The sequence below is a fragment of the Callorhinchus milii genome, unplaced genomic scaffold, assembly GCF_018977255.1.
Source record: "Callorhinchus milii isolate IMCB2004 unplaced genomic scaffold, IMCB_Cmil_1.0 Scaffold11, whole genome shotgun sequence".
Classification (NCBI taxonomy): domain Eukaryota; kingdom Metazoa; phylum Chordata; class Chondrichthyes; order Chimaeriformes; family Callorhinchidae; genus Callorhinchus; species Callorhinchus milii.
Genome location: NW_024704752.1, coordinates 11,190,841 through 11,212,512, shown reverse-complemented (window position 1 = coordinate 11,212,512; position 21,672 = coordinate 11,190,841). Strand labels below are relative to the sequence as shown.

At 41.8% G+C, this 21,672-nt stretch overlaps 1 protein-coding gene across 3 annotated transcripts in view; it reads right to left on the bottom strand.

Annotated features, from left to right (window-relative positions):
- LOC103188800 (glypican-5-like) overlaps positions 1 to 21,672 on the bottom strand; it is a 176,148-nt gene that overhangs the window by 45,036 nt on the left and 109,440 nt on the right. For all 3 annotated transcript variants that reach the window (XM_007909017.2, XM_042339023.1, XM_042339024.1), the window contains one exon: positions 18,599 to 18,719. In XM_007909017.2, the coding sequence (XP_007907208.2) occupies positions 18,599 to 18,719 (121 nt within the window). The remainder of the gene's footprint in view (positions 1 to 18,598; positions 18,720 to 21,672) is intronic.

Below are 21,672 nucleotides of genomic sequence, written 5' to 3'. Positions count from 1 at the left end.
TTAATCAATCGAGCATAAACACTCATCAAACAGGCAGTGCCTGTACCACACCATTAATTCTACAGCATAGACATTAACACCGGCCACTCAATATGGACAGCAGTATGCTTCACCATGAGCAATGACACACACCACCAACATGGACCTCAGCACTCATCATCCACATGAACATTTGTATAAAAACAGGAGTCGCTGGGAACACTCAGCAGGTTAGGTAGCATCTATGGAGAAAGGAAAGTGAGTCAACGTTTTAGTTCCACGACCCTTCGTCAGAATTGGGGCATGTTGGGAGGGAGAGGCTTTTAAGAAAAGAGCCAAACTTCTTCAAGGTAGGCATTCCTAGAAGAGAAGTGGCAGTGAATTAAATATACATAAAATGCAAAATACTGCAGATGCTGGAAATCTGAAATAAAGACTTCCAGCATCTGAAGTATTTTGCGTTTTGAACATTTGTATATGTCACCAACATGGATCTTGGCACACATCACACATGTGGAAATTGGTACACAACACAGCCCTTGGCACATGCTACAACAACACGGACACATTGCTACACGTGACCAGCACATACACTGGCAGATGTGAAGCACTGGCTGCCAGTGCTGCCCATGACACCAGCAGCTCGGAAAAGCAAAATCAGAATGCAAACAGAATAAAACTGCTAACTCCACAGTACAGATGATTGGAAGAATAGAAGGGAATTCCAGGCAGTGATCTCACGTTTGGATTCAGACAGCTCTTATAAACTGGCTCTAATTTGATCATGTGACTGGTGTTTCCTCCAGCTGCCTATCACTGGTGTGACTTCCATCCAACAAACACAGATTGTCAGTAAAGTCACAGTTGATCTTGGAATCGAGTTGCGCCTTAGATATGTTCATCAAAAGAATGGAAATGTCTAATTATTCAGAGATGTTTTATTCCACTAGCAGACCGCACACAGACAGAAAGCACAGCTGCTATAATCTCAAAGTGCCCATAGGGCAATGATAAATCTGAACAGTAGATCTCTGTTCTGTTCTTTGACAAAATTACAGTGTGGTCTGATGGCCATGTAGTGAACTTGATTCTTAAGTTAAACAGAGGAAATCATTTTGGAGAGAATCCATATAATGGACCAGTGTTTTAAGCAATGAAGCAACAGGGGTTGAATGACTGGTAAAGGCATCTTTTACTTTAAACCCAATCTTTACAGTAGAGGTGATATGATGACCACTCCAGTAACTGCAATTAGCTTGCGCCTCTGGTGGCAGGAAAGACAGTGTGCAAGCTGCTGACAAAGATGCTTTTCCTGCTGTCATTATGCTCAGTTATACTGGTTCCAGGTATGCACATGTTGAGCAGTATGCAAATCACACGTTGTGTGAGAGAACTCGCACACAGCTGGCGCAGAGAGTGCAGAGCTTGGCTTTGCCTAAGCAGAGAGCAGACCAGGCAGGGCAACACAACAGTGCTACTCATTTCCACTTCTCTTTAGTGCAGTTGCTTAAAATACAGTAAATGAACAGATTTGAGCAGCTTCAAATGTTTCCTGGTAGGAAGGGGATATACTAGGGTGGCACAAGTCCAACAAACACTCTCACTGACACTCCAGGGGCCAGGAGTGCAAGAAAGGGATAAACCACTTCTCTTGAAGGTATTTGACATCTATGTGTTCCTCTGGGGGCCATAGTTTCACCGGCACCAGTCAACCCGTGGTGTCATTTCCGAATGAGTGCAGGTTCAATGTAATAATCTGCACTTGATCAATGTGAAACAGAGGATGTGTTTATTGGTTATATGACACAATATAAGTTATAAATACCATATACAATTTGTACAAGGTTCAGTCAGTATATAGGTATTGGGAAATCAGAGTGGAAGGCATACTAGAGAAGGGAGTTTCTCCAGGTGTCCCGACCAAGTGAAATTGGTCATTCGCTTTGTGGTTGTTTGCGGAACACTGCTGTGTTTACCTACACAATCACTGCGCTTCACAGCGAAGCACTTTGAGACGTGAAAGGATTGTTACAGTGTAGTTAGATATTAAAATTGTAAAGTCGGCCCTAAATTTGCCCCTCACTCTCCTCCAGCAGGAATCATCAGAAGTGGGTATCCCCGCTGGAGGAGCGTGAGGGGTAAATCCCTGTGTTTTTGCTCCCTAACTCAGTTGTAGAGCCCACCACTGCCACGGTGGCTGAAATCAGCTCATGCAGGCATTCCAACCTTCCCCACCTCAGATATGGCTCAGACACTCATTGGCTACACATGCTGAGCAACGCGAGAGCTTTCTGTACTGCTTTTTTCAGGGAAAGAGTTGAGTTGAACTCACTGGGAGGTTTGATATACAAGCTTCAGACACAAATTCGCCACCAATCCTTAATCTCTGCTCATAAAAGCCGGAAACTACAAAACCCAAAGATAAATAAAAGGCTAGAACAGATCATCTCGTTTTTATGACTGTTGGTTCTTTTCGCCTGAGTTCAGCTATCTGCATTTTTGAGAGCCTATTAAAGTCAATGGAGGAGAAAAGACTCATTTCAGAGTAGACTCACACAGTCATTGAATTTATTAATAGCCTGAGTTTCTAGGAATAGTGCTGGTGCTGAAAACACTCCTGCTCTAACCCAATAGATGCAGTAGATGAGTCAAGATATTCACATCCCTGAAAATATACCACTAGATTGTATCTCCTCTCTCTATTAAGATTGCAATAAAGCATGGTATCAAGTTGATTATTAAATGAGTCTAGTGTCCTGGCCTCACCCGCCCTTCCTGATAATATTTTCCCATCATAATTAGCCTCTGACTAAAGAAAAACTTCCTGGAGTTGGCTTTGAAGCTTTACACCCGGATCCTTTTGGTCTATTTTCTTGGTACATGCTAAAGTACTGTTCTGAGTTTACACTTCCAAATTCTGACCTTTAGGAGCAGAGGGTAGGACAAACTGAGGGGGGGAAAAGAGGCAGTGATTCAACTTCATATTACCTTCAATAATCTTTTCAGATAGTTGAAGTTGAAGAGTTTAAAGTCAGCAAAAATTATGAAAGTGTTAGTATTGGTTTGGAGTAGTGGGAAAATGAGATTCTTCGGGGACCAGCTTTTGTTTCTGGTTTAGAGGAGAGAACGTGGGGTTAGTAAATCCTGGAAGGAGACAGTACAACCAGCTGGAGAAAGAAAGGATGAAAGATTAGCTGGCACAGCGGGGAGCACCTCAGTATGTGCAATGATTAAGCCGTTCCAAACTAATTATTTATTTGGCACCAGGAATCCAGTTTTGAAATATTACTTTATTTTCTGAGTTTACAAAGCAAAATGCATTCCAAAACACATTCCAAAAGCCAGTGTTGGCGTCTGCATCACTCAATTGGTGGACATTCTCAACAGTAGTATTAACAATAATCCTTGCCTTTGATATAATACCTTATCACACACAGATGTCTCAAAGTGCTTCACAGGATTTTATTTTTGACTGAAGGACTGAAGTGTTACTGAACATATATTTGTAGGCAAACATGGCAGCCAATTTGTGCACTGCAATGTCCCACAAACAGAGATGAAGAGAATGAACAATTTTATTCAGATCAGATCTTACATCACAACCTGACACTCTGTGCTGCATTGTCAGAAATTTCATCCTTTGGTGAGACCCTAAACTGAGAGTTCCACCTGCATGTCCTTCAGGTGGATAAAGATCCCTTCACACAATACAAAACAGAGGCAGTTTCTCCCAATGTCCTAGCTTCCAATCCTCCAAACCAATTGATCATTCACCTCATGATTATTTGTGGGACACTGCTGTACACAAATTGACTGCTGCATTTGCTTAAAAAATACAGTGAATACTTTGCAGTATATCCTGTGAAGTGCTTCGAGACATCCTCCAGGTATGAAAGGGCATGATGTCAAATATAAGAATGATTATTCTTCGAGTCCTGTAGCTCAGTAGTTAGAGCACTCGCCGTGCAAGCGAGACACCTTGGTTCAATTCCAGGCAAGGCGAAACCTTGGGCAAGTTTTCTTACTCCACACGCCTGATAATAATTCCTCCAAAACAAAGAAATAATAAATTGTCTATTTTCAATCCACAACTGTTTGTGGGTCACTGCTGTGCGCAATTGGCTGCCGCGTTTCGCCCACAAATATGCGGTCAAGTCACTTTACAGTCTATTCCGTGAAGCGCTTTGAGACGTCGAGAAGACGTGAAAAGCGCTATATCAAATGCAAAGATTATTATTATATTATTATCATCATGCCCAATTTCTGTGTATGAAACATTCTCACTAAAAAAGCATGGGCAAAATTCAACTCGAAAATGGGAGTCAACAAAATTGAAAGGGATGAAAGATTTATTACACATTTAAGTAAGTATGGGCAAAATGATTTCTCTTGCTGCAGTTAATTTCAGGTCATGATTAATTAAAAAAGCAATATCCTGCTTCTCACAGTGATTCATCTCTGTTTGAATAGTCAGTGTTCAGGTAGAAGATTTATAAAAGGAGCAATGTGATCGGTTTTGATAACAGTCATTTTTCATTTGAATTTATCCCGAGCTGTTTCCCTTACTATCTCTCTTGCAGTGGTTCTCGTGTCTTTGTGGCCTCATTAAACTGGGGACCTTGACGAGTGGATAAACTGGATACACACCCGCCTGGGAAGAACAATGCAGGTTATTATAATAATACTTGCATTTGATTTTGCACCTTATGTCATCGAGATATCTCAAAGCGCTTCTGGAGATACACTGTAAAGTGTGTATTTTGCAGGCAAAGTCCCACACATCTGTCCAGACTAAGATGAGCAAATCCTCAGTGCAAAATTACAGCTTCTGTGTCACTAAGGGAAGGAGGAAGAGGAGAGAAAAAGAGAATCTTGCCTGCAGAGGGAAGCAGGCCAGTCTTACACAAGGGAGATGGGAAAGATGGATTTTAATGAGTTTTCGTTTGGAAATCAGAGCAATTTATGTGAGGGACACAGGCCACTGACAGCATGTCCAAAATTCCTGGGCCCGAGACAAGGTGAACAGGAGGATTTTGAAAAGAATCAAGCCATTTTGTGTGCAATTATGAAAAATAACTTTGTTTTAAAAATAAGTTATTCCACCTTTAATAAGGAAGGTTTTTTTCTCTCCCAAAATACCACATGGCTTCACCTAAAAAACTGAGGAAGCGAATCTTAAAACACTCAAGATAAATTTAACTTCAGTTTTGTTGAAAGGCACAAATCAGTGGGGATGAAGGAGTTTAAAAAAAGCATTTACCTGCTAATGTATTACACGCTGGCTTTGAAATAGTTAATACTTTTAGATTTAAAAACGTAGCAGGCTGGATCGTGCAGAAAAAAGAGTGTTTGGTGCTGTGCAGTTATCTGATTTTACGGGGTTTTGTTCAATAGATCTTGAGGTGGTTGCAGGGTGATGAGGCTCTTATTTCTGTGCACTCAGCCATTGCCTGGCACCATAAAACAGCTCACTTTAATGTCCTCTCACCTCTCATTCCTGGAAATGATATGCTTGTTTTATAGCAGGTGACACAGTTTTAAATGTCTGAAGAGATTAACACAACCTCTTCCCATTTTTTTTTTAAAAAGTGGACATTTGAACACATTTACTTAAAATAACCGAAAATAAAATGTAGGTGGGGAAGATAAAGTACGCTGAAAATACATCCAAGTGGAGGGAACACGCACTAGGTTCACAATACGTTTATGCAAAACAGCGAGTTTCAGTTACAGTAAATTTGACTGAATGACTGGTACATTCTCTCCTCACCCTCAATATTTTTACCTGACGGCTGACTGTTAAGTCCCAGGAGTCTGTTGCCAAATGAAAATTCGTGCCTGAGCCAAGATTGAGTGCTGGCAGGCTGTTTGATCATTGGGGCCGTAGCAGTGAAACCCAAACCTGTCCTCAATGAGATCAACTTTCACCGGGACAGAGATCAGGAGCTGATTGTACCTTCCATACCCCCAGGGGCACAGAGGCTCAGGGTAACACAGACCTGGGTCTGCTTGCCTCAATTTTTACACAGGGAAAGGTACAGCATCAATGGTCACATCACTTATCCGACCACTTTAATACAAAAGGAGATTGATTTCACTACTACTACTGCTGCTGCTGCTGATGTAAAGGGGCATTGTACAAGGCAACACTGGACTCAGCTCCTCTCCAGATGGGGTTTATATGGAAACCCTCTCTCAAAGAGATAACCAAAGATCTGACCCTGGGGGAGGAACGCAGGGGCTCACAGTTAGGGCCTCAGTGGGGTTTGCACAAGAAGTAACAATGCAGTTAACAATCTCCCCAAGCCTGGGGGGTCCGGAGGCAACCGCAGCAATGCCAGGGCTCAGATACTAGGATATGGGAAGGTGGAGAGGCCTTGGTTTATATGTTTTGCTGACCTGCATTCTCCCCAATCCACTACTTGCTACCTCAGTTTGGCTGGCTTTGGCCTCCTGCCCGTCCCTTCCGATCCACCATCAGCGGCTGTGCTTTCAACTTCTATGCCCTGAAGCTTTGAAACTCTCTCCCTAAATCCCTCTGCCTTGCCCCCTCCTTCCCCTCTTTTGGATCAAAACTGAAGACCTTCCTCTTTGAGCATGCTTACGGCCACCTTCTCCCTCACCCCGGCTCGGTATCAGGCTCTGTCATCGTTAAGCGCTCCGAGACCCTGCCCGGGTTTCCTGGGTCCTTTTGGGGTGCCGCTCTGCCACTAGTTAGGTTAGACAGAACTAAATGCCTCACAGCTCTAACCTCAGTCAGATGTACACAGAAAGTTATAACCTGCAATACAATCAACTCTCACTTCACTTTGAGTTTGTTTTTAAAAAATGCTGCCTACCATTCAGTGTGAACAAAAGGTAGCGAAAGCCAACAAGCTGGCTATGGAAGAGGAGCACAATTCTGCTTGCCTGCTCCTTGGCTAGGAATTCATATTGGTATGAAGTAGCAGCAAAGACACGGAAAGAGTAAAACAAAGAAAGCAAGCCCACAATCACTCAATAACTGAGACACTAATTTTAAACATTTGCTGACCACATTAAGCCTGCTCTCCCGATTTGCAAAGTTCACAAGAATTTCAGCACTTCGAAGGTTAATATAGTACTTCTGAAGGCCTCTCCCTTGAACCTTTGATGAATTTCCATTAAACATGCCATACAGTGTAAATCTGCTAATTAAAGTCTGCACCACTCGTGCAGAATTGAAGCGGTGTTAGTCAATTTTATTAATAATGCCAGTGCTTTCACAGCAAGATCTGAAGTGTCTGTATCAATACAGGTAATTATTCCAGCCATTTATTAAACAGAACGCTATGATCTTTCATTAACCAAATTCAATTAATTAGCACAAATCTGTAGTTATGCGTGCAAAATATTTTTTTGCTGAAGGGTAATAAGCACAAGCAATTCTTAAAATGAGAATAACAACATTATTGTGAGAGAGCAAGCTTTGGGGCTTGAATCCTTGATTTGACAAGCTGTGACAATGGCATTTATTTGATAGTCTGATATTCGAAATCCATACTTTTATAAACAGAATAATGGTTACTTGTAATTATAAGGCACAAATTTCATTGAGGGGTATGGTAACGTTAGAAACTGCAAGATTAAAGCTCGTCTGATTTACAACCATCTAAATATCTGGTGTGAATGTGAAATTTCTCCCAGTAGCACTGCAACTAAATGCATCAAGAAGTGTGGTCCAAAGCCATACATGTTGTGACAAATACTGCAAGTGTGTTGCACTGATCTCAACGATCTATCTGGGCAACATTATAATTGGCTTTAATGATGATAGGTTTTACCCTGGCCTGCACTGGTCTTAGCATGTTCTCCAGGGGTAGTGTTAGGAGGTGCAAACAGTTAGCTTTATTCTGCCCTAGGGTCGGGAGGGGAGAAATCAGACACTCTTCTTCCGTATCCAGTGAAACCCACTTGGAAAAGTGTATGCATATCAGAAAAAGGCAGAAATGGATTTAACTGCAATGCCCTCCAAAGTCAAATAGCCAACATAATGGCGCAAACCAGTTTGAGGTGCCAAAGGGAGAACACTTCCTCTCCCCACCCCCCACCACCAAAAATAAGTATTCAGTTCTTCTAAAGCGTACTCAAGGGGAATGGAGATAAGCCTGGATTTGAGACCTTGCATTTGCAATGATCCCAACTGCATTATCAGGAAGCCCAAGGGAAAAGAAGAATGACTGCCAATATTATAAAATGCATGTGGTCAGAGGTGAAACAGAAGCTCAATTATAGCAACTTAGAAAGATGGGAATCATAAGGCTGCAATTTATAATCGTGAAATGCATTTTATATGATTAGTCTCTCATGTCTCCACGACCATTTTAGAAATTACCACGATGATGAACATCCATTTGTAGCAGCCCAGAAATCTGTCATACCTCCTAATTGAATGTAACACTGTCACATATTTAAACACTATAACAAGAGAAGCTAATATACAGACTGTAATTTTATCTCTGCATTACCTCCTCGAACAGGCAAGACAAGACATTCCCTCGTACACAGTGCTGTTTCAGTAATAGACTCATCCCTTTAGAGGATGGAATTAGAAAAAGCAGAGCAATTAAAGTTCTATCCAACGCTCCACATTACCAACATTGCAATCCACGAGGGATTGCAGCCTGCATTTTAATGATGATCCATCTGTTTTAAAAGTAATTTTTTAAAAGGATTCAACACGTGTCACAAAATATTTTTGTTAAAGGGAACAAAAAAAGTGCATCTCAAATACTTGAGAATGACTTTGTCCACTGGGATTTCAATCACTTTAAACAATTAATAGCTGCTGGCTCCACACTGCACAGGACTCAATTTTACTGTGAGATTTTGATAGGCCTCGCAATAACAGTTCAGAATATGCTCTACTTCAAATTCATAGAACAGGTTGTTCACAAGATCACAAGACAGATTTGGATGAAGAAGTGGAAAAGGTTTTAAAAGGATATACATTTAATCTCACCCTCCCAGAATATCTCAGCATCAAGCATTTTTCTGTTCCAGTCCTTGTACTTGAAATGTTTGTGATGTGGTTAATTCAAAGACTCGAGTGGGAAGTCTTAACTTCCCAGTAGCAAGTTGATGAAATGTGGTGAAATTGCTGGTATTAGAGCCAGATCTAAGTCTTGCTAAGGTATAGTTGCAGAAGCCACTCTACCGTGCCTCAACCAGACAGATATTCTTGAATTTTGTACCGAAACAAAGTATTTTGGCAGGTTATGTTACTATGAATGGAGTGGAATGGAGGGAGAGGAAAGGGGATGGTCGGACAAAGAGGAGGAGTCAAAACTGCGTGAGATGCCGTCCTCACTGATGTCTATGTACTTACATTCACATTCCAGCAGGGTCACTGGATAGATCAGGAGATAAAATATTGGCTGATTTTGCTTTTTCTTAGCTCAGGGAAGCTGAGAGCCTACTGTTGTGATTGGAGTGAGGGAACTTTACCTGAGGCTTATTGTAGCAGCCCTAGTACTGCCCGAGATCAGCTCTCAGATCAGGCAACTGAACCTGGGGCTTTCCAAGTCTGTACGTCTCAGATGAACAGAGCAGTGCTCTTACCAACTTACACACCAAGTACTGTCTTTCCTAAAACATTTTTAGTTATGTTTCAAATGCATTTTTCCTCTCCCCTTTTCAGTCTTTCCCTGATCAGAATAGATCCCCAGCTGAAAGAGCAAAGAGGCAATCAGCAAATAGCTCCATCTCTTTGGAGGTGAACGTAAAGAAGAAATGGTCCTGGCTCAGGGCGATTCAGATGTACAATGCACTCAGTACACATGTGCTCAGTTTCAGCCTCTGAAACTTACTGATCTAAATTCTGTACCCTCCATTTCCACCAGTGACAGCGAATTAATTTATATGGTCAGTGGGTTCCTAGGTGGTAATGGCACAGGAATCTATTTCAATGTGGGTCGCTGGGTTTGCTGCAGGACATGAGGAAAATAATTATAAAGAACTCTGCTCCTGGGAAAATCAGCAAAAACGTGCAAAATTATTTCAGGTGTCCCTGACGGACCAAACCACAGAGCAGAAAAGTGTCAATGTCACTCCAGTCACCTTTACTGATAGTAGCGGGGACAAATTTCATTGTAGCTAGAGCAGACAGTGGGTTAATGACAAAGAGAGCGAAAATGGGAAAGGTGGGAGAGACAGAGATATTGAGAAACCAAACATTGTTACATAACAGCATGTTAATGATGAAAATGCCATATAAATGCCACACTCAATTGCCAGTCGCATTCAGGATAGCTGCCAAAAGCACTATGAGAAGACATTATTGTGGAAAACAGGTGGCTCACTTTGTCACTGTGTAAATGTAGATGTGCTAAGTGATTTCTCTCTCACTCTCCAGCCTTCTACTCGTGACCTGTGTATTTCATGAACTTAAAATGAAAATAGCCTCTCCAATTCAACACTGACTCAGGAATCCTTAACATATCCGATCTCAAGCGTATGCAAGCAACCAGCATAGTGTTGCACTGAAATGTTTACATGAACTTGCCACATTGAGAGGCTTTTGGAAGATGACCGAGACAGAGAGAGAGAGAGGGGGGGGGGGGGTGGGGGGCAGTGGGGGGGTGTTGGGGAGAAGAGGCAGCAAGAGAGAATGAACAAGAGGAAGAAAGCAGTTGAAAGAGGGAAGAGACTGAGAATCAGAGAGGGAGAGAGGGGTGGGGGGAGAGAGAAATGGGGAAAATGTCCAAGTAATTCACATAAATAATCAGATAGGGTAAAGCTGGCTAAGCAGCCAGTTAACTGTGTAACTTGAATGGCTGAAAGGCAACAAAAGACGAAACAGAAAACACTAACATACGCCTCTGCATTAACTGCTTCAAAATCCAGTAACAATAAAATTCTGTGTTACAAAGGCACACACAGATCATTTGTAAACGTACTGTGGGAAATGTACTGATGGCAAGTTCCACAGGACAAGATGAATGGCAGCAGCGTGCAGCTTCTCCAAGAGGGTTTTACGCCTGAGGAGTGAGTGATGAGGAAAACACGGGCGAAGTCTGTGTTAAGTCTGGACCGTATATTTCAAAACGTCCAACTCCATTGAAGGGCCTCCATTGTTCTGCCAGCACTGGAATGTGTGCTGATAATTGTTTTTTATTACTGAATATGTTCAACCCGTTTTAATCTTTCTTCCCATAAATATTGTAAAACATAATTATTCATGAAAAATAGATGAGCTCTTCTGGGAGCTGTGATGGCAAAGGTGCTGTCCTGTGTACATAGACCAAGCAGACCAGGAAGATCTCAGTCTGTGCCTGGTTTGTTGAGCGTGAGCTGAGCAAACCGGAGGGGAGGTTGACATTGGTCTGTGGATCTGTTAGGGGATGGGGAGAGAAAAGAGAGAGAACAGTCAAGGTTCCCACTTCTCATCCCGGATACCTGTTGGACATCTGCTGATGTAATGACATTGATCGAGTTTGGCTGTCATATCCTTCAAGATCAATTAGCCAGACAGGGTTTACTATCCACACTCACACATAAAGAATGCCCTCATGAGCGAGATACTGATCATCAACCAACATCTGCTGAACTATAGGTATCAGCCTGGCTCAGTTGGTAGCACTCTCACAGTAGGTTGTGGGTTTAAGCCCCATGTGAGGACTTTGAGCCTGTGAGCTGACACTCCAGTGCAATGCTGGGGGAGATAGTCATTGATAGAGATGTTGTCCTTTGGATGAAAAGTTAAACCAAGATCCCTGTTCAAGTGGACAATACAGATCCTATTGCACTGTTTGAAAAGTGAAGGGAGTTCCTCTCGGTGTCCTGGCCAAACATCCTCCAGATTAAATTGGTCATTCACTTCATGGCTGTTTATGGAACATTGCTATGTGCAAATCGGTTGCCATGTTTGTTTACAAATAACCAGTTACTACACTTTACAGTAATTGGTGCCAGTGGTTTGAGACATTTTGACAATATGATAATACTTCATATCAAAGGCAAGGATTAATTATAATTATTATTATTTATATCCCTGCATAAATAAACAACTTCAGGTTAGGAGAGCGGAAACTGAATGGAGAAATAAAGCGGTTTTATATTAAAATCTTAATTTGTTTCAATCTCTTTTTTATGATTTTTCTTCGGTGTTGCACCCACAATATAACATGCACCTCAATATAGCTACTGACAGCTGCCATTATTTCTCTGCACAGAGCCCTGCAGTTTCCAGTGATCTCTTTGACAGGAGCCATTTGTTATTCTACAGTTTCGATTTCCTGCTGTTTAATCCAATTTTTTTTTAAAAAATACATTTTCTTCCAACTACAACTTAGTAGAACATTTGATATCTATTTTCTCTGTCTTCTCTTCTATTTTCTATCCTGCTACTCATTATTTTGTCACACTGCTTGTTCTGCACGATGCCCTTTGAGATGTCCCATTTGCCTTTAAAAGTTGAACCAGAGCTGAAATATGTGCATCCACATGGCAGGAGGTACTGGCAGATTAGTTCAGTGGCTGCTGCAACCAACTTCGGATGAAACCATTTGAACAAAGATGGGCAGGCGTGGAGAGGGGGTAGGAGAGGATGTTGTCCCCAGTTGCGCAATAACCCCAATCACGACCAGTGATAATTATCACGTTACATTATGTATTTTTCACCCCTTTGGATGGAAGAGGAAATCTTCACATCCTCACAGAATTCAGGTGAAAAATCGACACAGACACAGATCACAGCCAACGCTTCCATTCAGATTCCTTTTCCGGGGCCAAGAGAGTAACAGGATATCATGTTATCTGCTGTGGGTGCTATTTTATGTACTACAATAGAAATTTTGCCAATTTTCACAGCAGCTTCTGCAGACAACTTGCCAACATCTCCTTCATCTCCCCTTCAAATTGATAACTCCATTTAACATGTCTTCAATTGTTGAAGCAACTGTTTGAATCTAAATATTTATAACTCACCATGAATACATTAATACATAAAATATACCTCTATCAATCAGGGTTGCTGACAGAAGCCAACTCTGTACTCCCCCCCGCGCCCCCACCCCCACCAAAACTAATACACATCGGAAATGTCAAATCCCATTTTTGTTTATTTAATACAAAATGTTAATGAATAATTCAGATCAATTTAGCCACAATCCCCACTTTAGTCTGAGAATGCTCCATGTTTCTGTTATCATTCAGAAAAGATGGCTATGAATATCTGAATGCAAATGGGATGCAATAGCCCAGTTGGACTGAGCAGAGGCTTCATTCACTGTGCTGTAGTCCTCTTAGGGACCAAGAGGTAGGTATCATCTACGCTTGTATTAATACCTGAAGTTACAGAGAAGTCTCACCATCAGGATCATTTTGAACTTACTTAAATGGAGAGGAAGTCGCACTCTAAGGATCTCATAATAATAGCCTAGTTCCCATCCATCACCCATCAGTCATTAAAAAAATGACTGGTTGTGGGACACTGCTGTGCGCAATTGGCTGCCACGTTTCATCCACAAAATATACAGTTAATTGACTACAATATATTCTGTGAAGCGCTTTGAGATGTCTTAACGATGTGATAAGGCGCTGCATCAAATGCGAGAATTATTATTATTACCATTGGTGCACCATATCCAGGTTCTTAAACCATCACATTATTCAGCTTTCACCCGAATTTTACACTATTTAACCCTTGACTGCTACCCTCTCCTACCCTTTCCTGTTTGCCTGTTTTCAGGTGGGTGTCAAGACCAGTGTTCAAAAAAGGGGAGGTTGCTTTTTTGGGGGAAAAAAACATTCTCCTGGCCAACAATCCTCCAGATTAATTGGTCATTCATTTCAAAACTGCATGCAGGACATTTGATGATGGGATGGCCATAATGCTGATTGACGAAAAGTCACTACACCTGCTAGTAATTCCTTGTCAAGCGCTTCTCGTGCAATGAAAGTTCTCTCTCACTGTTGAATCAGGCGTCAAAACAAATACTTTGGACAGCTGGAAGGAGCAGTAAATTAAAGGTAGCAGACAGAGTGGAGTTTCTCTTGTGGTTTCCCGAGCAGTTTGTAGTATATACCCCTTCTGTCTTTTAGTATTTATTTCAAGAAACTGTCTTCCTCAAAGAGAGCTCCAGCACAGGAGTTAAGCAGCGTAAATGGTGTATGCTTACCTGACATGAATCGCAGGTAATTACTTCCCTTCAATAATCTCAGTTTCCTCCCCATGGAATTCTACATTCATCCATTTTAGATAAGCAGAGGCTTTGTACAGAGGCAGAGTAAGCCCCTGAAGTAAGTCCTTTGATATCGTGTACGCCAAAGTAGTTACAGCAATTCTGTGTTTTTTATGCTTTGACGATTTACTAAATCATTCTTAAATTAACACCAGCAATGGCAATATTATTTACATTAATAGGCATTTGCCTGGCTCAGTTGGGAGCACACTTGCCTCTGAGTCAAAAGGTTGTAGGTTCAAACAGAATAAAATGTTTGAGCAGAATAAAAGGACCCGTACGCTCGGGTCAGCAGTAATCACTAGTTCACTGACAGGACCATCAACTCACATAGTCTAGGCTGACACTCCAATGTGGTGCTGGGCGAGTGCTACATTGTTGGCGGTGCCGTTCTTCAGAGGAGATTCCAAACTGAAGTTCTGTCTGTTCAGGGAGATGTTAAAGATCCATAATAAATAATATTTGTTAGTATCATCAATAACATGTCAGATCAGGATTTTATTTTTTTTATAAATAAAGCGTTTTTTGGGTCAATTTTGTGCTCATCAAGTTGAAGGATGTTACTGCTGTGAACAGGGCCGCAATGATTTTGGGAACTCTGTCACATCTGCACCACATGAAGCGCATTACTGCATCTGATCTAGGAGTGGTTAATGCTGACACAAGAGTGAAGGTCCTTTTAGTCTACTCAAATGTCTAAGTCCCAAGGTCAGAAGCTCACACACTAATCCATGAATGTCATTTTCCACACCAGTGATCTCAAGGTTCCGCTTTGTGAGTTTTCCAATTTACAGGTGGTTTGATGTTGGAAGCCCAACAGGAACTGGATTGAGATGCCACTAAACTCATTTCACAGATAACTCTTTTTCCCTCTATCCAATTTTCTCCTCTATTCTTCTGAAGGCACTGAAAGAGTAAAGTGTGGTTTCAGGAATGTCACTATTAACAAATTCTGTTGCAAATCGTATCCTATTGTGGTACCAAAGAGCACGATTTTATGTCCCATTTTAATAAAAAGATTATTTTTTGTCACAAAGATGGCTGGTAGCATATTCAGATCACTGAGACACCATTCACATTGCTTTTTATTTCATGATTGTTAAATCTGGGGAAAGTTAATTTATTGCAAAACTTGCCTCCAGTGGACAGTGATGCAACCTTAGCAGCATTTGGGAATCAGTCATTAAATTTCTGACCCTATGATATGGGTAGAACACCTGAGCCAAAGGGCAACAGGATAGGAGGCAGTTTTCTCTATTGGACTTATATACAATGGGAGAGAACAGGAAGGGGTTTGGCTCCATTGGGATTCTATAAAATAAATGGGAATGCATAGAGTCTGCTGGAACGTTTATATAAAATGAAAATGAATGGAAAGGGTGGGCCCTCTTTAAGTCGCTACAATGGGAGTGAATACAAAGACTTATTTTTGTGCTTGAACCAGACAAGCATTTATCTCCACTGAACTGTGCATATGAATATTTGTTTCAAATGAAGTTTATCCTACTCACCTGTCAACTTCTGTTCTGAAATGTTCTCATTAGTGTTTTATATTTAAGCTGTAGAGCGACTCTCTTAAAAAGCTTCCCGAAGTGTGACCTTCTGTCTGCTCTTACATCACCACAGATTAAGAACCTGGACACATTTTCAATTACTTGAAAATGTCAAACCATGCATATCTCGGAAGGATGAGGCGCATGAAACAGAATTCCACTTAAACCCATTCTATGATTATCAGAAACAGAAACATTTACATATTCTCGAGTTCTGGTGGATGGAGCACGGACACCACGAGGTGCTGATTTATTGAAGATGAATTACTATCCAAGAAAGGGGTATATAAACTTTGACTTTTATATAGTAAGTTGTTTAAAAAGTCAATGAATCGAATTCCTTTCCAATAAGTTTTATTGTAGCTTTTCAATTAGGTTTCATTGGAAACGTGTAAACCAAAAGAGCTTTTCAACAGGCAGGTGGCATAGGGTTCAAAAATATTCTAAAATGACCTTATTTTCCTGGAACATATGATATACAAGGTCGTTCATATTGACGTTTCACCTCTGGATTCCAAGCAAAATCCAACCTAGTTGAATAGGAGCAAAGTTTCCTTTCTCTACTTGCTGTACAGTGCCTACGTAAAAAGTGCAGGGAGAAGTCTGAACTTGGTTTCTAATAGGCTTATGTCTAGCATACAATCTACTCTCAATGTTGCACTAATTGGCCATTTAATTTGGTGGCCATAAAGACGGCTAATTTAGGAAACAAGAATGGCAGCTGTGCAGGTTCTGCTTCGATGGAACTTTACTCTTTTTCTAACCTATAAAACTATATAACACACCCTAGGAATATTTGAGGGTGACACAGAGACAAAAATGAAAAAGAGTTGCATTATTCTTTACCTTGATACAATACGTCCCTTTCTCAAATATAACCACCGTTTGTTTTGAGTCGATAACACCATGAAGTTTGTCCTGCTTCCTGGTGACCTTTATGTCAAAATCAAATCATTTCTGTTCCTATCCTCACCCATGTTCCGCACAGATGCATCTTTCAGCAGGAGTTAATCTGGAGATTTTGACTCTGGTAGATTTTTTTTCTCCTTGTTATCTCTGGAGCAATGCACTCAACGTACAACAACAAATTGCAAAATTACATTTGTAAAGTGCCTTTCATGACGGGAGGACGTTCCAAGGCGCTGAACAGTCAGGGATCAGGACCTGAGCGTGGGGGACAAGGTTGGGATGAGGGAGGGCTGAGGGGGTAGCAGGGCGGCTGAAGGCACAGTCAAAAAGGAGGGTCTTGATTCGTGCCTTGAAGGAGGCAAGAGAGGGAGCAAGGCAAAGGGATTGTGAGATGGAGTTCCAAAGTGTGGGGGCAAAGAGGCTGAAAGCCCAGCCGCTGATGGTAGGGCGGGTTGCACGGGTGACCTGGAGCAGAGGGAGCAGACAGGTTGATAGGGGGCCAGCAGGTCAGAGATGTAGGAGGAGGCAAAGCCATGGAGGGCCTTGATAGTGAAGAGCCTTTAGTGCCAACCTGAGACTGAACCTGCCAAGCTACATACAGTTAACACACTGAAGACTCCAGTTCCTTGCAGTGATTTGTTGTGTTTGTTCAGGAGAAATTAAACCACAACCACGAGAAGCTATCTTGCTTACAGGAAACAGTTGCCTATGAATGCGGAGGATCTGATAGTAAGAGATTCAGCACGTGCCTGTGTGACATAGTATCCTACATACATCGATGTCTGGGGCTGGGACAAATAATATTCCCAGTCCAGATGTTCTGCTGCTTCTCTGCTTACTGGAGGCACAATATAAATAGGCCTCCAGCAGTGAAAGCTTAAATGGTACAAATTAGTTATTCATGAAAAAGGAAACGTCAGAATGGGAGACTTTGAATACTGAGCAAAAGTTACATTGAATGTGGAAATCCCTTTGTAACAATCTGTAACAAAAACATTGCAACGCGTCAATAGCAAACCCAGTCACATGGTCACATTGTCAGCCTCATAATCTCTCACCTGTCTGTCCCTGTTCCTACACTTCCAAATCCATATAGATTGCAATTTTATAGGAACAAATTCATTTGTGTATGGATTGTTAAAGAAAAAGAGAAAAACAGAGCATGACAGATTCACAGCTATATGGGAACAATGAGCAGGGAGCCATAGTGTCCGTCAGCAACAGAAATGAGAAAAGAGAAAGGAAACAGGTCTAAGGACATTCTTTATGTGCGAGGCCTGCCAGCAAGCTACTTGACCAGATAAGGAAGGGGAGAGATTTACAAGAAATTGAAAAGACAGTGTATGTGTGAGAGTGAGTAAAAGAGAGAGAGAGACTGACACACACGCACACACAGACAGACAGACAGAAGGAGAAGGTGAGAGTAAGCACAAGCATGAAAAAGGATGGAGAAAGCTGACAATGAAGGACTTAAAGAAGGATACAGACAAATGGAAAAACTGAAGAGGGTTTTCTGCTTGCTTTAATCACTGGGGCAATCTCACAGTGCCTTAGCAACCTCACTTGCAAAACCAATACCATGTGAACCAGATCTGGAATATCCATCTCTCATTTCAAGGAAATTACAAGGAACATAACACGTTTCAGCTACAGAAAAATACATCTGGCTCAACCAGATTCTTTTCGCTTGTTTGGTTGGATCTCAACCCTTCTCTCTAACCTGATTACTAAATCTGCCACTGGAGAAAACTAGTGTATTAATGGTATCAAACTCTCATAAAGTTATGGAATAATTTTACTATAGGACTTGAAACAGGGTTTGTGTTTCCAAAATGGGTTCCTGGTTCTCTCAAATCTATCAACCGAACTGAATGAGTGTAACCGAACCGAACTAGTGTAATCTCTCAGTAATCGGTTCGTGCAGCGAGTGACCATTAGTGTATTCCAAAGTCTTACCTTATTGACGTACAACAGCTTGCTGATGAGTTGCTTGATCACAGGATCCGGTCCTCTGACTTTCACTTCTGGGTTATTGGCCTGTGCTTTAAGTCCATTACCGACGACCCTGTTTGTGTAGCTGGAAACAAAAAAAATTGAGAGATTGAGTTTCTAGTAACAAAGAATTCCATTTGTTTCACTGGGAAAGGAAGGTTTGTGGGTTGTGGTCATCAGCACTGCTACTCTAGGTGGCACTAGTCTGGAAATGAGTCTAAGTCAAGACAATCTTTCAAAATGTTTAGTTTGGGACACGACTTGTCAAGCGACTGCCAGGATGGTGGAAGACAAACTAGATGGGTCTTGATCTTCTTTCGCATAGCAAATTCTTATGTTCTTAAAATGGGAGAATTTCAACTGCTCTAATGGAAAAAATCAATGCTTTTTCCTCCTTTATCTTCTCTATCCACTCTCCCATCAGTAGATAGTTTCTCACCAATAATATCAGCCCTTTGAGAATTGAAGAAGCTACGGATGGTGTTCTGTGGTCATCACAACCACCTCTAGGACCTGGTTCAAATCCAATATAGGCTGAAGTGATGAAGATTTCTTTTCTCCACCGATTGTATGGATCCAATGTCAAATGAATTTTAGGCAATCTTAACCTTCGGAGCTGAAAATTTCACAGTGCAATATAGCCCACAATTCAGCAGTAATTGGTAAGCTCGCTCAGAGGCCAAAGAGAGCCTGGAGTGAGAAATCACACTCATGGTTTCTAAGATTGGCGACATTAATGGAACAGGGCAGATAGTGCACTTTCCTTTCTATTGGGACACTGCTGTGTGCAATTGGCTGCCGCGTTTTACCCACAAAAATATACAGTCAATTCACTTTTCAGTATATTCTGTGAAGTGCTTTGAGACGTCTCGAAGACATGATAAGGCAAAATATTGAATACAAGGATTAATATTATTATCTCGTCGAATCACACCTCACATGGGAATGCTGAACGGAGCCATGCTGAGATTCTTGGGAACTTCCTACATTGCGCAGAAATCATGTGCAGAAGTACATGAGCATGGCCGTGGGCTGTGTCCTTTCTGACTTATCCTCCCCCTTTCCTGGGGAGAAGAAGCACGGTGCTGCCATATTGTTATTTTGAACTACACAACTCAATATATCTTCCAGCTGAGTTGCAGTTGACTCCCTTCATTACAACACATTTGGCCCTAACCTGATTCTGTACAGTAACAAAATATCCTTAACACGGCATGATCTAATGCACTTGAAGGGTTAAATATTTCTCTGGAAGCCGACAACCCAGCTGGGAGCGAGTTTTAAAAAAAATAGTCCTTGCATTACTTTGAAAACATCATGTAGCAGCATGTAGCTACAAGCATTGTCCCTTGCCCTCCCCCTCTCGATTTCCTCCATTACGTTGGATCCCATCAATGCTTTTCCAAGCGGTGCTTCAATGTATTATTGATCATCTCAAGCTGTGAGCCCTGTGAGGCCCTATTTCCTCCAGTGCTGAGGGTCCCTGCGGTTTGACTGCCTTACACATGCCATTAGCTGACACAAGACTGTGCTGCTGAGCTCTCAGTGAAGAGTGCCTGAATTGACACTAATTGGTGTGCTGGAGTATATGCTGGGAGATGAGATGGCCCCATCAGATGGGATTGGTAAGTGAGCAGGGTTACAATATCCTGTTTTGTGGGCTGACGGCCTTTTATTGTGGTTTTTGTACAGCTTCTCTATAATTAACAAATATGACACACATCAGGCTTCCTCCAGCTGTGGGAGGCTCTTATAAGGATTTCCCTTGTGCATACCCAACGCCCACCCCCCCCCCCCCCCCACCCAATACCACCCCATCCCCAGAAAGAGAGTGAGAGAGAGAGAAAGTCAGTAGAGGAGGCAGGAATCTAGGGTGAGGTTGCTCACTCCTCCCAGTGTTACATCAAAACTGGGAATTGAAGTACCATGAGATGGGAGACCCAGTGCTCCTGTTGATGGTACTACACAAAGCCTGTTCACCTTGCCAGTGTGTAACTGATCTCCCTCTTGCTGGTTCTAGAGGGCAGCACAAAGCAGACATGCAGCAACCTCCTCCAGAGCAGTGCAGGCTGGGCTCTCAGATCATTTAGCTATGGGCCTCCAGGAGCTGAGCTTGTCAGCAGCCAGTAACAGAGTGATACTATCAGCCGCTCAGGAACAAAGCATCTTTAACTGGGTGAAGGGACAAAGCCTTTCTGGGTGAGGAAGAGAGGGGAACACAGGAATTCAAATCAGTTAACATCCCTACATCAATAAACGAATACTGCCTTTCACTAAACAGTGTTTGGCTAAATCTTTCTTTTGTGAGTTACAGACATACAATGCAAATAATAATAATAAATCGCGTCAAAATCAAGTGAGGTGCCAGTTACAACACAGTAATGACATTACTCTTCTCTTTTTTTGAAAACAGCGCCCATTTAACAGAGCTGTCCATTTGTTTTTGCGAACGTACGTGAAAAGCCAAGGCCCAGGGTTCTGGAGATTTAAAAACGGCAACAGGGAAATAAGATAACCAAGATGAAGTGGGTTGGTTTAGTTATGTCGATATTGTATGAGAAAAGAACAAGTGAAGTAATAACTACCACAGTCTTGAGGTACTGGGAAAGAACAATTCATTCGATGAGTTTTAATTTTTAACACTGAACTTTAAGAAAGAAGCCACAATGTATAAATAGGCTGTTCTTACTTGCTGGGTACCAGGAAACATAAGTATAAGATAGCGACTAGGGGATCGAAAAGAGAATTTGAGGGGAACTACTTCCCACAGAGGGTAGTGAAAATGCCTGAATCAGATGGTATAGATGTATTTAAGAGGTAGCTAGACTTTCACAAGAGGGAGAAGGGAATAGAAGGGTGTGGGAGGGAGTAAAGAGTGGGTGGAGGCTCATATGGAATAAAATCACCAGCATGGACCAGTTAGGCCAAATGGCCTGTTTCTGTGGTGTATAATCTATGTAAGTGAGCTTTATTGCCAGGTGCTATAAACGCAAGACAAGGGAATGATTCAGGGAGAGGACAATCAGCAGATCTCCTAT